Raw genomic sequence first — 15,963 nt, forward strand, 5'->3', positions numbered from 1 at the left:
TCGGCAGGTCGGGCAGCACCCGCGGGGAGAGAAACAGAGTGAATGCCTCCGGTCAGAGACACTTTGCCACATTTGGGAAAATGAGAAAAACAAGTTCATTGGATCTTTGCCACTGATATACAACAGCATCTCGGAGCTGAGGAGTGGTTATATATCGGTGCTAAAGGTCCAATCAGCTTATTTTTCTGGGCACGTTGCAGCCTTTGGGACTAAGTATCAAGTTCAATAATCTCAATTTACTCATTCTCCTTTTTGGCCATTTCTGCTGTAATGTTGTCCGATCGTAGCATTCAACTCAGTTTCCTCTCTCCACGGGCATTGCCTGATCTACGGGCCATTTCCAGCATTTTCACCTTGGTGCAAAACGGATTGTTTTCTCTGAGACATGAGAGGTTAGGGGGAGACCTGTTTGTAAAATGATGGGAGGTATGGAGAGGGTGGATAGTCAGAACCTTTCCCCCAGGGTGGATACATCAATAGTTAGTGGGCACGGCTTCCAGGTGAGAAGGGCAATGTTTAAAGGAGATGTGCAGGGCAAGTTTTTTAACACAGAGGGTGGTGGGTGCCTGGAACACACTGCCAGGGGCATTTAAAAGACCATTTGAATAGGCACATAGATATGCAGGGAATGGAGGGATATGGATTACGTGCGGTCTGAGTTGATCAGTGTAACTTGGCATCATGTTCAGCATAGATGGAGCTCTTAAGGATAGCGGAGTCAGGGGGTATGGGGAGAAGGCAGGAACGGGGTACTGATTGAGAATGATCAGCCATGATCACATTGAATGGTGGTGCTGGCTCGAATGGCCTATTCCTGCACCTATTGTCTATTGTCTATTGTCTATTGATATTGTGGGCTGGGAGGTTATTCCTGTGTTGTACTTTTCTATGTTTTATGTTCAGCAACAGCTCTGACTTAACACTTTCCTTCTATTTCTCGTACTCTAACCGTGCTTGTTAACTAGACAGAGCTACTGCAAACTGCTTTCGTTCTGGCGGTGTGCACTGTTAAAGAATACGGGCACCTCCAAAGAATGAAACACCATTGTTACTTTATGTTTATTAATCACATGATTTAAAAAGTGCCGGTACACACATTGAACATAGAAGGTGTACAGCGGTACAGCACAAGAACAGGCCCTTCGGCCCACAATATCTGTGGCGAGCTTAATGCCCGTACCAAATCTTTTTCTTCAGGACTAATAAACATACATGTCACATGGCTAGGAAACAAAGTGATGAAGTTTAATGTTTTAGAGGTGCCTGTTCAAAAAACACTGCATATGGCAATTAAATACTCTTGACTTTTGAAGATACGCACAATCCTGACTTGGGTGTCGCTGGCATGGAGAGGGCCCAGAGGAGGTTTACGAGGGTGATCCCAGGATCACTGGGCCTGTACTCGCTGGAGTTTAGAACAACGAGGGGGGACCTCATTGAAACGTACCGAATAGTGAAAGGCTTGGATGGAGTGGATGTGGAGAGGGTGGTTCCACAAGTGGGAGAGTCTAGGACCAGATGTCATAGCCTAATAAAAGGAAGTTCCTTTTGGAAGGAGATGAGGAGGAATTTATTTCGTCAGGGGGTGGGTGAATCTGTGGAATTCATTGCCACTGAAGGTTATGGAGGCCAAGTCAATGGATATTTTTAAGGCAGAGGTAGATGGATTCTTGATTAGTACCTGTGTCAGGGGTTATCGGGAGAAGGCAGGGGAATGGTGTTGGGACGTAGCTCAGCCATATTTGAACGACGGAGTAGACGATGGGCCGAATGGCCTAATTCTGACTTGGAAATATACCTTCAACGTCAATGGGTCTAATTCCTGGAACTCCCTCCCCACAGCACATTTTTTGAGCGCCTGCCTTAAAATGACAGCAGTGGTTGAAGGAGACAGCTTACCTCCATCTTCCCAAAGCTGCACAATAAATATCACCCTCACCAGCAATGCCCAGATCCCATTCAATTTGTGTCAAAGTTAAACACAGAATGCTGGAGTAACTCAGCGGGTTAAGCAGCATCTATGGAGAAAAAGGAATGGGTGACCGACCAGGCATGTGAATTTTCCGAGGATTTCCGCGTTTTTAAAATCCATTTTCCGCACTTTTTGCATGATTTTTGCGTTTTTCACTTTGCCAAAATCGCGTTTACCAACTGAGAAATCGGATCGAAAAAAAGAAAGGACAAATTAAAAATAAACGATGTATAGGGTTATGCACAAACACTAGGGTTCCGCTAGAGGTCGCTACAGGTTCCGCGAGAAATAGCTGCCAATCATTGAAATCCGGACAAAATTAAGAGAACCCACTTGAAATCCCCCCCCCCCCCCCCGCCCTGGAAGTCTCCCCGAAAATGTGGCACCTAGGCTGGGCAAGGCAGCCAATCTCGGCCTCATCGGGACTTCCACGGCCGACCGGTGGGTTGAATTTGCAACCTGCGGCCAGGGCTCTGGAACTCCAGCCCAGCTGGAGCCAGCACATCTATCCCCATAGCCGACTTCCTTGGCCGGCTGGATAAACCAGCATAGCTCAGGAACCAAGAGTGCTAGAAAATCAGTGGTGGAACTGTAATGAGTAAATATTAAATTTAAGTGCAAGATTATATAACTAAATTAATTAAAATAATAAAAATGTTATTAGTGTACAGTGACATATTCACATTATTTTGTAATGTCCGTTTTTACTTTGAAATGCACTAAAAGAGGCTTGAAACTTGTAATTTTGTGTGAGAATTTCCCAAAATTTTCCAATTTTTTGATCCCCGCTGTGCAAGCACTCGGCTTTTTTCTTCTTTTCTTTACCTCACTCGCACGCTTGGTGACATGACTCAGCCGAGACTTCTTCTTCAGACCACATCTCTGGAGAGAGAAAGGTTCCGGTTCGAAATATCACCCATGCTTTTTCTCCAGGGGTGCTGCCTGACCCACTGAGTTACTCCAGCACTTTGTGTCTATCTTTGGTACAAACCGGTGCCTGCAGTTCTTCGTTTCTACATTGTGTTGAAGCTATGTTGACTTTGGAGAGGCAAGAATAACTGGAGCATTATGGAGTTAAACATAGAACATAAAACAGTACAGCACACCAACATGTCTGTGCCGAACATGATGCCGACCAAATCTCCTCTGCCTGCATTTTCCTTCGTTTGCTTCATATCCCTTCATTTCCTGCATATTGCCTGTCCAAAATTCTCTTTCATGTCGAAGGAATAGCGGGAATAAGATTAGACTTTATTGCCTTCCATCACAGTGAGGAATGTGGAGAATCTGCTGTGGTGGATGTTTATGTTAATTTTTATGTAGTTGTGTGTCTCGTTGCTTTTTTTTGTATGGCTGTACAGTAATTCACAGATCACTGTACCGTAATTGGTACACGTGACAATACAAGACCTTTGCCTCCACCACCGTCTCCCACAGCGCGTTCCAGGCACCCACTACCATTTGTGTAAAAAAAATACTTGCCCCCCAAATCTCCTTTAAACTTTGCCCTTCTCACCTTAAAGCTACGCCCTCTGGTATTTTGTTTCCCCATCCCGGCCAAAAGGTTCTGACGGTCTACCCTACCCAAGCCTCTGGTCGTGTTATACGTTTTTATCTCAGCTCCCAAGCTGTTGGACGTGTGCTCGTTGAAGGGTTGATCTTTGAGTTAAATGGTGCGTTGTTACATAGGTGGACCTAAGCCACATATACGGAATGTCTCTGGAACGTCAGCACCAACTGCGGCTCTTCAAGGACGGGAAGCTGAAGTCTCAGGTACAACCCTCCTCCCACCACGTCCCCTTCCCCACCGCTCGAAACCTCTGTTGACCCACACAGACACACAATCGCTGGGCATTTCGGCCGCCGAACGGATTAGAGTCATTAGATTCTTCGTCAGTGTGAGGTTCAAAGTTTTGAGACACACCCACCGGGGCTGTAGACTGCAGAGTCTCAGACAGCTCAAGGCAGCTCGTGGCTGGCGGGGATTGACAGATTCTTGATTAATAAGGGTGTAAAAGGGTCACGGGGGAAGGCAGGAGAATGGGGTTGAGAGGGAATGATAGATCAGCCATGATAGGATGGCGGAGTGGACCCCATGGGCTGAATGGCCTCATTCTGCTGCTGTGACTTATGAACTTATAAAGATGCCAACCCAGGATAGGCAGAGCGCGCAACCAGCCTGTGGGAACACCTGACGCTGGCCAGAAACAATCCCCACCATCGTAATGTGGCCAAGCTCGGACTGGACCAGTCAGTGGTCAGAGTGTTCCAGGCCAGGTGGCTCCAGTCACACTGGTCCACTGATCTGAAATGGTGTTACATAATGGGATTGCTCTGCGGTGAGCTGGCACGAATGCGATGGGCCGAACGCCCTCCTTCCATGTCCTGAGTGGCTCCCACCGCTCTACCGGGTGTCCGAGGAGTAGTCGGTATATTCAGAACCCCTGGGCCTGGCCTTAAGAGGCAGCTCTGGTGTGAGAGGCCTAACATGGCCCATGCTTCCAGCACAAACTCTGGCTATGTCCCAGAGTGGTGGACTGACCGCCCTTCTGGCCTAAGCCTGGGCTTTCTCCACACCCCCGGGAGCTGTGTGTCCCAATGCGTTGCACCCCCCTGCTCTCCATCGGTAAACTGATGACAATTTATGTATCTTCTATTTATTTATAATGAATGATCTCTTGCTCTCTTGCTATCCACTTTGCTGCTGTAACACTGTAAATTTCCCCGGTGTGGGACGAATAAAGGAATATCTTATTATTATTATTATTTTCGCTGGTGGCCTTGTCTCGGGAGCTCTCTGCTGATGCCACAGAATTGTTTGTGAAGGCTCATTAAAAACAGTACACTCTTGCAACAAAGGGCGGCACTGCTGGTAGAGTTGCTGCCTCAACCAGGTTCAATCCTGACATCAGGTGCTGTATGTGAGGAGTATTCACCTTCTCCCTGTGACTGCGTGGGTTTCCTCCAGGTGCTCCGATTTCCTCTTACATCTCAAAGGCGTACGGTTTTAGTTTAATTTAGAGACACATCGTAGGAAACGGGCCCTTCTGCCCACTGTCCACACCGACCAACAATACACTGGTTCTATCCCACACACGAGGGATAATTTAGCGAAGCCAATTAATCTACAAGCCTGTACGTCTTTGGGACGTGGGAGGAAACCGGAGCACCCGGAGAAAACCCACACTGTCACAGGGAGAACGTGACAACTCTACAGGCAGCACCCGGGTCTCTGGCATGCTAAGGCAGCATCTCTACTGCTGCACCACAGTGCCTATTTGTAGTTTAATTGGCGCTGTAAAATTGCCCCTAGTGTGGGGGGAGTGGATGAGAAAGTGGGATAACATAGAACCAGCGGGCTTGGGTGTTCTATGGTCGATCACTAAAGGGGTGGGAAGGTCTAATGGTTTGATCTGCGTGGAGGAGGTGAAGGGAGAGATGTACCCCCCTTCAGTGAAGGAAACATCGGTCAAGATGAAGTACCCGAGCTCGGTGCCGCTGGACAAGCAGCTGGCCTTTGGCAACGACCTGTTCGGCCTGGTACCTGGCCTGATGATGTACGGCACCATCTGGCTACGTGAGCACAACCGGGTCTGCGACATCCTGAAAGGCGAGCACCCGACCTGGAGCGACGAGCAGCTCTTCCAGACCACCAGGTTCATCCTCATGGGTAAGTCCCTCACTCGGGGCTTGGTCCCTGCACCCACTGGCTGGTGGGGGCCTGGTGTTAGTGGACATTGAGTACAGCACAGATAGGAAAGTGGGCTGACATAGAACCAGTGGGAACTAGTTAACTAGTTAGTGGACATCAAGCTCAGCACAGGTAGGAAAGTGGGATGACATAGAATGAGTGGGAACTAGTTAACTAGTTAGTGGACATTGAGCACAGCACAGGTAGGAAAGTGGGATGACATAGAACGAGTGGGAACTAGTTAACTAGTTAGTGGACATTGAGCACAGCACAGGTAGGAAAGTGGGATGACATAGAATGAGTGGGAACTAGTTAACTAGTTAGTGGACATTGAGCACAGCACAGATAGGAAAGTGGGATGACAGAACGAGTGGGAACTAGTTAACTAGTTAGTGGACATTGAACACAGCACAGGTAGGAAAGTGGGATGACAGAACGAGTGGGAACTAGTTAACTAGTTAGTGGACATTGAGCACAGCACAGGTAGGAAAGTAGGATGACGTAGAACCAGTGGGAACTAGTTAACTAGTTAGTGGACATTGAGCACAGCACGGATGAGGAAGTGGGATGCATAGAACTAGGGCCAAATGTCTAATTCTGCTCCTATTGCTTTTGAACGTGTCAACTTGTGAACTAGCGTGAACAAGTATGTAGACATTGACCACAGCATGGTTAGGAAAGTGAGATGACATAGAACAAGTGTGAATGAAGGGGGAACCCAGCGGGGTGGTGGGGGGGAAGTGGAGGGGGGGAGGTGTGCATGTTGTCACATGCGGCAGCAGGCAGTATATAGGACTATTCGGTGAACTTTTATAACTTTGTTGGCGCCAAAACGTGCTGACACTTCTGTAGTGCCTAGGTGAGGTCTGCTACACAATTTTACCAGGTTGTATGCAAAACAAAGCATTTCACTGTACGTGGCAATAAAGTATCATTGAATCATTGAATTGAACCATTGAACTAGTTAGTAGACATTGGCCACAGCATGTTCCATCCTCAGGATGAGGTTTAGTTTATTACTAGACCAAGTGGACCCGTTGGGCCCAAACCTGCACTGGTGCAGTACCTTCTCCTCTCCCCCTCCTCCCCTCCCCACTTCCTCCACCCCCCCTCCCTCCACCCCCTTCCCCTCCCCCTCCCCCCTTCCCCTCCTCCCTTCCTCCCTACACCCCCTCCCTCCCTAGGAGATAGATTTAAACTTTAAAATGTGAATAACTTTTAAAATATAACACCGATTTCAATGAAACTTCTTCCATTAGCACCAAAGTCTTTGAATATGTTGGCTGTGTTTACATGGCAGAGTAAAGTGTGGATGGAGTGAATGGTGGGGAGTGTGGTCTGTGTGATGGACTGGGCTACGTCCACAACTCTGCAATTTGTTACGTTTGTATGAGCCGTTCCCAAACCAAGCTGTGATTCAACCCGACAGAATACTTTCTATGGGTGCATTTATAATGTTGCCTGGGTTTGTGGGCTTGTTTTTTGGGAAAGGTTGGATAGACTGAGACTTTTTTCTTTGCAGTGTGGGAGGCTGAAGGGGTTCCCTTGTTGAGGTGTACAAGATCACGAGAGGCATTGTAACGCATCAGTTCCATAGACAAAGTCCAATGGTGTAGAGGTGAATTGGACAAAACCCTAGTTTATGGAAGGACCGTTCAGAATCCTGATAACAGAGGGGACAATAGACAATAGGGGCAGGAGTAGGCCATTCGGCCCTTCAAGCCAGCACCACTATTCAATGTGATCATGGCTGATTCACAATCAGTACCCCGTTCCTGCCTGGAAGTTCCTGAGTCTGGTGGTGTGCGCTTTCAAGGTTCTGTACCTTCTGTCAGATGGGAGGAGGGAGAAGAAGGAATGACCGGGATGGGGCAAGTCTGTGATGATGTTGCTGAGATGATTATGATTATTCTTGCGCTGAGATGTTTGATGTTGTACAATGTCTGCGTGGCAGGGGAAACCATTAAGATCGTGATTGAGGAGTACGTGCAGCACCTGAGTGGCTACAACTTCAAGTTGAAGTTTAAGCCAGAGCTACTGTTCAAGGAGCAGTTCCAGTACAGCAACCGGATCGCCCTGGAGTTCAACCATCTCTACCACTGGCACCCGCTCCTGCCCGACACCTTCAACATCAAAGGCCACGAGTACAAATACGAAGAGTTTCTTTTCAAACCCGAGATCCTGCTGGAGTATGGAGTGGATGCTTTGTTGGAATCGTTCACAAAGCAGAGAGCTGGACGGGTAAAGAATGTCTTTTGGTTACCTGTGACAGGGGGTTGTGGTTAAACATAGAGCCATACAGCATGGAAACAGGCCCTTCGGCCCAACTTTCCCATGCTGACCAGGGTGTACCATCGACACTGGTCTCACCTGCAAATGTTTGGTCCATATCCCTCTAAACTTTTCCTATCCATGTACCTGTCCAAATGTCTTTAAAATTACATGGTGCATGGATAGGACAGGTTTGGAGGGATATGGACCGAATGCTGGCGGGTGGGACTAGTGCAGCCGGGACATGATGGCCGGTGTGGGAAAGTTGGGCCGAAGGACCTGTTTCTACACTGTATCATTCTATGACTCTAAATGTAGTTATAGTACCTGCCTCAACGACCTCCTCTGGCAGCTCGTTCCATACACCGCCACCCTCTGAGTGGAAAAAGTTGGCCCTCAAGTTCCTATTAAATCTTTCCCCTCTCACCTTAAAAATATTTCATCTGATTCTTGATTCTCCTACTCTGGGTAAAAGACTGTGCATTCACCCTATCTCTTCCCCCTCATGGTTTTATACACATAACCACTGCACTCCTAATCTGAGCTGGGCTATGTTACTGGACTGGCAGCCTGTGCCTCTGGAGCATTGATCAATAGACATGAGTTTGAATCTCATCTCACCATATCTGACAATTGAAATTATGTTTTAAACAACAGCCAGATCTATCCTTGGCCTTCTCCATTGCAGAGTGAGGACATGTGCAAACTGGAATGACAGCAACTCTTTTCCACTTGGGGAGTTTACAACCCTCTGGTATGAACATTGAATTCTCCACCTTCGAGTAATACCCCCCTCTCACCCCTCTCCCCCTTCCACATAAATGTCTTCCGTGGAATGTCCCTGTGAACTGCTTCACATGGAGACAGCTCAGGGAATAATAACAACCCCACTCGCTCTCAGACCAGGCGATAAACCAAGGCGCGGGAGACTGCACATGCTGGAATCCAGAACAAGAAACAAACTCCCATTGACTACATCTGCACCACGCAAGGCCAGCAACATAATCAAGGATGAGTCTCCCTCTTCTCCTTTTCCCCATCAGGCAAGAGGTACAGAAATGTGAAAACCCACACCTCCAGATTCAGGACCAGTTTCTGCCCCAGCTGTTAACAGGAAACTATCATCCTCACCAACTGGAGAGGATGCCTGAACTCACATCCACCTCATTGGAGACCTTTGAACTGTCTTTAATTGGACTTTATCTTGCACTTAAACATTATTCCCGTTATCCTGTATCTGTACACTGGATGGCTGGATTGTAATCCTGTATAGTCTTTTCACTGACTGGATAGCACGCTACAAAAGCATTTTCACTGCACACATAACAATAATAAACGAAACTAAACTACTGGAGGAGCTCAGCAAGTCAGGCAGCATCTGTGGAAGGGAATGAACAATCTATCGTCCCAGTCCGGATAGAGTCATGGAGTGTAGAAAACAGGCCCTTCAGCCCACCTGGTTCATGCCGACCAACTTGCCATTCTGGACCAGTCCTATTTTCCTGATTTGTTCCATACCCTCTAAACCCTATCCATATATCTGTCCAAATGTCTTTTATAATTGTCCTGATAAAGTGTCCAGACCCAAAAGGTCATCTGCCCATTGGCCTTCCACAGATGCTGCCTGACCCGCTGAATTCTTCCAACAGTATGTCTGTTCCTCTATCGAACTACAGCAGTTCCTCTCTCCTAAGTTCTATCCTCAAGTTAGCAACCTCCTGTCCTGCACCTGCTCAAGGTCACGTTACCAGCATGCTGTTTCCTCTATCACACCATTGCTGCAGCTTGAAAGAGTTCCAATGGCCTTGAAGGAAGTTTGGGAGGAGTGGACTAGGCACTACAGAAATGTAGTTAACAATACGATCATACAGCATAAGTTCATGAGTTCTAAAAGCAGAATTAGGCCAGGCAGCCCATCAAGTTTACTCCACCATTCAATCATGGCCGATCTATCTTTCCCTTTCAACTACATTCTCCTGCCTTCACCCTTTAACCCCTGACACACTTACTAATCAAGAATCTATCAATCTCCGCCTTAAAAGTATCCTTTGACTTTGCCTCCACAACCTTCTGAGGCAATGAATTACACAGATTTGCCAGCCTCTGACTAAAGAAATTCCTTCTCATCTCCTTTCCAAAAGTATGTCCTTTTATCATAGACTCTCCCACGACAAGCAATATGAACTTCCCCAGAAAGAACCAGTGATTCAGTTTCTAAACGTGGACAATTTCTCGCTACAGATAGGCGGAGGGAGAAATATCAACGGGAATGTCCTGCACGTGACGATCTTGGTCATCGAACACGCCAGGGAGCTGAGAGTGCAGCCCTTCAACATGTACCGCAAGTGGTTCGGTCTGAAGCCTTACGAATCCTTCCAAGAACTCACAGGTACGGGGTGGGGAGGGCACGTGTGCCACCGGTCCCCGTGCGGGGCCGCCTCAGGGAGCACTCTAGGCCGAGGGAGAGGCAGGGAACGGAGGACCTGAACGGAGGGGAGGTTATGGAGTGGCCATCGCACACTGACTGCTTCACCTGGCACGCTTCACCTACCTTGAATTCATGAAACTGACTCGTTTTAACTGTGTGGGAGAGACGGTATCTCCATCCTGGCACGCCCCCACTTCCCGAGAGGAGGGGATGGTAGAGGGGGTAAAGAGATGAGGGGGGTTTTCTCCCAGTGCTCCAGTTTACTCCCACACTCCAAAGACGTGCAGATTTGTTGGTTAATTGGCTGGTGTAAACTGTCCCTACTGTGTACGTTAGTGCTGGAGTAAAGGGTGATCAGTGGTCGTACGCACCTGGTGGGCTAAAGCGCCCGTCTCCACGTTGTATCTCTAAAGTCTAATGTCTCCACCACTTCCTCTGGCAGCTCATTCCATATACCCACCGCCCGCTGTGTGGAAAAAATTGCCCCTCAGGTTCCTATTAAACTTCTCCCCTCTCACCTTAAACCCCCTAGTTCCTGATTTCCCCAACCCTGGGAAAAAGACTGTTCGTTCACCTTGTCCGTTCCCCTCATGATCTTATACAGCTCTATATCAACATACCTCCTCGACCTCCTGCTAGGAATAATGTCCTAGCCTGCCCAGACTCTCCGTCTAGCTAAGACCCTCGAGTCCTGGCAACATGCTCGTAAGTCTTCACTCTCCACTCTTTCCACAGGTGAAACAGAAATAGCAGCTAAACTGGAGAAACTTTACGGGCACATCGATTCGATGGAATTTTATCCTGCCTTGCTGCTGGAGAAGCCGTACAAGGGGGCTATTTTCGGGGAAAGCATGGTGGAAATGGGAGCTCCCTTCTCCCTCAAGGGTCTCATGGGAAACCCCATCTGCTCTCCTTTTTACTGGAAGCCGAGTACTTTTGGGGGGCAAACCGGGTTTGATATCGTCAACACAGCCACACTTCAGAAACTAGTCTGCCTCAATACCAAGACATGCCCAAATGTGGCTTTCCACTTCTGTGATAGTGTGAGCAGCCAGTCCAAGGAAGAAAAGCCGGAGCCGAAGACTGAGTTCTAACCACCATTGAAGATCTTGGGACTGGTCAGGAGATTTATTGACTACCTGTTACATTGGCTCCTTTAAGTAATTCTACCTTTAAGGAGCAGATTGTCCTAGTCAAGAAACGGAGATACTTTCCTTTGGAGAAACAAGGAGCCGCGGATGTTGGTTTACAAAAAAAGGACACAGAGTGCTGGAGTAACTCAGCAGGTTAGGCAGCATCTCTGGAAGGCAAGGATAGGTGGCATTTCAGGTTGGGACCCTTCTTCAGATGAAACGTCACCTATCCATGTGGTGGGAGATATTTCGGGGTCAGGACCCTTCTTTGACTGAAGAAAGTCCTGACCCGAAACGTCACCTGGTGATCTTCTCCAGAGGTGCTGCCTGACCCGCTGAGTTACTTCAGCACTTTGCCATCATAATCATAATCACATTTTATTAGCCAAGCATGTTTTTGCAACATACGAGGAATTTCATTTGCCATACAGTCATACCAATAAAAAGCAACAGAACATACAAAATACATTTTAACATGAACATCCACCACAGTGACTCCTCCGCGTTCCTCACTGTGATGGAAGGTGAAAAAAAGTTCAATCTCTCCCTTCTTTGTCCTCCAGCGGTCGGGGGCCTCTAACCTTCAGTTGATGGGACGATCTTGACTCTTGTAGCCGGCAGTCGGGCCTTCCTCGTTGGGGCGATCAAGCTCCCGCATTGGGGGGGAATCTCAGCTCACCTGCGCTGGGCGATCTGACCAGGGTTGGGGCTAGTCGAACGTCAATAGACAATAAACAATAGGTGCAGGAGTAGGTCATTCGGCTCTTCGAGCCAACACCACCATTCAATGTGATCATGGCTGATCATTCTCAATCAGTACCCCGTTCCTGCCTTCTCCCCATACCCCCTGACTCCGCTATCCTTAAGAGCTCTATCTAGCTCTCTCTTGAATGCATTCAGAGAATTGGCCTCCACTGCCTTCTGGGGCAGGGAGTTCCACAGATTTACAACTCTCTGACTGAAAAAGTTTTTCCTCATCTCCGTTCTAAATGGCCTACCCCTTATTCTTAAACTGTGACCCCTGGTTCTGGACTCCCCCAACATTGGGAACATTTAACGTCGTGCGGCTTTGGAGCTTCCCGACATCAGTCTCAACCCGATACTGCGAGCACCTTGATGTTAAAGTCCACAGGCTGCGTGCGGTAGGAGCATCGATCCCAGGCAAGGGTGGGTCTCAAAGTCAGTCCTGAGCAAGGCCGCAAGCTCCACGATGTTAGGTCGCAGAGCGACCGGAGATACGATCCGGAAAACAATTGCATCTCCGGCAGGGTAAGAGATTGAAAAAAAGTTTTCCCCGACCTCCCACCCCACCCATATAACAAACCAGAGAACATTAACACATACTTTCTAAACACACCAAAAATCACCAAAAAAAGCCGAAAAAGACGGACAGATTGCAGGCAAGGCTGCCATCGCGGCACCTCCCGGTGGAAGATGTGTACGTTTCTTTGGGTCTGGATTAGGCAAACAAGAAGGCAAGGCCATCCGACGGTGACTTACTGAAGCGTATCGGATTTCGCCGGGAGTGTTTCACACAGATAAGAGCGATTTGCCTCAAGCCTCTCGCTGGCTTCACCTCGTGATGTGCCTTACCTTTCCATGCACTCACTGATTTGGAAACTCGGGTGCAGAGTCACGTCCACCTGGCCCTGTACCATCCTCCTTCCAAATTCAAGGGACCTATTCCTTTCAAGTGACCCAGACATTGAGCTCCCTGAAGGTGCACCCACGTCGCCCCGCGAAAAAAGTGGCTCAAGATCTTTAACATAGAAAATAGGTGCAGGAGGAGGCCATTTGGCCCTTCGAGCCAGCACCGCCATTCATTGTGATCATGGCTGATCATCTACAATCAGTATCCTTTGCCTACCTTCTCCCCATACCCCTTGATTCCACTAGCCCCTAGAGCTCGTCCCGCCCCCCTGACATCAGTCTGAAGAAGGGTCTCGACCCGAAACGTCACCCATTCCTTCTCTCCCGAGATGCTGCCTGACCTGCTGAGTTACTCCAGCATTTTGTGAATAAATCGATTTGTACCAGCATCTGCAGTTATTTTCTTATAGCCCCTAGAGCTCTATCTAACTCTCTTTTAAATTCATCCAGTGAATTGGCCTCCACTGCCTTCTGTGGCAGAGAATTCCACAAATTCACAACTCTCTGGGTGAAAAAGTTTTTTCTCACCTCAGTTTTAAATGGCCTCCCCTTTATTCTTAGACTGTGGCGCCTGGTTCTGGACTCCCCCCAACATTGGGAACATTTTTCCTGCATCTAGCTTGTCCAGTCCTTTTATAATTTTATACGTCTCTGTAAGATCCTCTCTCATCCTTCTAAACTCCAGTGAATACAAGCCCAGTCTTTCCAATCTTTCCTCATGTGACAGTCCTGCCATCCTGGGGATTAACCTTGTGAACCTACGCTGCACCTCATCAATAGCAAGGGTGTCCTTCCTCAAATTTGGAGACCAAAACTGTACACAATACTCCAGATGTGGTCTCACCAGGGCCCTGTACAACTGCAGAAGGACCTCTTTACTCCTATACTCAAATCCTCTCGTTATGAAGGCCAACATGCCATTAACTTTCTTCACTGCCTGCTGTGCCTGCACACTTACTTTCAGTGACTGGTGTACAAGGACACCCAGGTCTCGTTGCACTTCCCCTTTGCCTAATCTGACACCATTGAGATAATAATCTGCCTCCTTGTTTTTGCCACCAAAGTGGATAACCTCACATTTATCTACATTATACTGCATCTGCCACGCATCTATCTGCCTACTCACTCAACCTGTTCAAGTCACCCTGCAACCTCTTAACATCCTCTTCGCAGTTCACACTGCCACCCAGCATTTTGTCACCTGCAAACTTGCTGGTGTTGCTTCTAATTCATTAATATATATTGTAAACAGTTGCAGCCCCAGCACCGAGCCTTGCAGGACTCCACTCGCCACTGCCTGCCATTCTGAAAAGGACTCTTTGCTTCCTGTCTGCCAACCAATTCTCTATCCATGTCAACAATGATTGTGTTCAGTTCATGAAAAAAATGTTTGCTAATCCAGGGACAAGAGCTCACTGCCCCAACAATGTCCTTTTTGTACGTGGTCAATAAATTGATGGTGTTTGACTTACTTTGAGCTTGTTCAATTCCTTCACCTTCCTCCCAACTGTGACTCAGTGTCGTACAAAGTGTGTCTCCCATCATGTTATTCCTCAGGTCTGAACTGCAGTCTCTGGCCCAGAGGTTAAGATCTGAAGGTGAAGAGAGGCTCGACCCGGAACATCGCCTACTCCTTTTTTCCAGAGATGCTGCCTGACCCGCTGAGTTACTCCAGCTTTTTGTGTCTATCTTTTGTGTAAACCAGTATCAACAGTTCCTTCCCGAACGGTTAAGATCTTAAAATTGGCCCTTGAGATTCTGTCAATTGGCCTAACTGATTTTAGTTGAGTTTATTTTATTTTAGAGATACAGTGCGGAAACAGGCCCTTCGGCCCACCGAGTCCGCACCAGCCAGCGATCCCCGCACATTAACACTATCCTACACACACACTAGGGACAATTTACACATACACCAAGCCAATTAACCTACATACCTGTACGCCTTTGGAGTATGGGAGGAAACCGAAGATCTCGGGGAAAACCTACGCAGGTCACGGGGAGAACGTACAAACTCTGTACGGACAGCACCCGTAGTCGGGATCGAACCCAGATCTCCAGCGCTGCAAGTGAGCGATGTAAGGCAGCAACTCTACCTCTGCGCCACCGTGGCCGCCCAGCACATGGCACGTGATCTTCGGCCTTTTAAGGCCTTCTGATGAAATTTAGTCTCTGGGTTTATTTTGGGGAAATTTGTGTTTGGCTCTAGGTACCAAATCAAATGAAGGCATCAAAATGACCTTCGGTTGGTGACACTATGAGATAGAACATTGCAGTGCATGAACAGGCTCTTTGGCCCACAATGTCTGTGCTAAACATGATGCCAAGTTAAAATAATCTCACCTCATCACAGTGGCGTAACGGTAGAGTCGCTGCCTTACAACACCAGAGACCTGGGTTCGATCCTGACTACGGATGCTGTCTGTACGGTCTCCCAGTGACTGTGGGTTTTCTCCAGGAGCCCCGGTTTCCTCCCATATTCCAAAGACATACAGGTTTGTAGGTTAATTGGCTTCGATAAAAATTGTAAATTGTCCCTAGTGTGTAGCATAGTGCTAGTGTGCGGGAAACGCTGGTTGGCGTGGACTCGGTGGGCTGAAGGGACTGTTTCCGCGCAGTCTCTAACCTAACTGTCTGCACGTGATACACATCCCATCTTTTCCCTGCAGATCACACAAGGCTTAAGCAGCATCCAAGGTCGAGCCATTAACACATATTAGCGGCCTGGGAACACCACTGACCAGTCTGAAAAACTTCTCACACTACAGCTTCCCATTACCATCCAGACCCTTGTCTGTAATGGGCTTCAAACGATGAGGAG

At 48.0% G+C, this 15,963-nt stretch overlaps 1 protein-coding gene across 3 annotated transcripts in view; it reads left to right on the forward strand.

The window, feature by feature from the left end:
- The window catches only part of LOC144608462 (prostaglandin G/H synthase 1-like), a 52,565-nt gene extending 37,869 nt beyond the window's left edge, over nucleotides 1-14,696 (forward strand). For all 3 annotated transcript variants that reach the window (XM_078426238.1, XM_078426240.1, XM_078426239.1), the window contains exons 4-8: nucleotides 3,662-3,745; nucleotides 5,396-5,642; nucleotides 7,618-7,904; nucleotides 10,176-10,323; nucleotides 11,098-14,696. In XM_078426238.1, coding sequence (XP_078282364.1) covers nucleotides 3,662-3,745; nucleotides 5,396-5,642; nucleotides 7,618-7,904; nucleotides 10,176-10,323; nucleotides 11,098-11,456 — 1,125 coding nt within the window. In that variant the 3' untranslated portion in view covers nucleotides 11,457-14,696. The remainder of the gene's footprint in view (nucleotides 1-3,661; nucleotides 3,746-5,395; nucleotides 5,643-7,617; nucleotides 7,905-10,175; nucleotides 10,324-11,097) is intronic.
- The last annotated feature ends 1,267 nt before the right edge of the window (nucleotides 14,697-15,963 follow it).

Source organism: Rhinoraja longicauda, chromosome 31 (genome assembly GCF_053455715.1).
Source record: "Rhinoraja longicauda isolate Sanriku21f chromosome 31, sRhiLon1.1, whole genome shotgun sequence".
Lineage (NCBI taxonomy): Eukaryota > Metazoa > Chordata > Chondrichthyes > Rajiformes > Arhynchobatidae > Rhinoraja > Rhinoraja longicauda.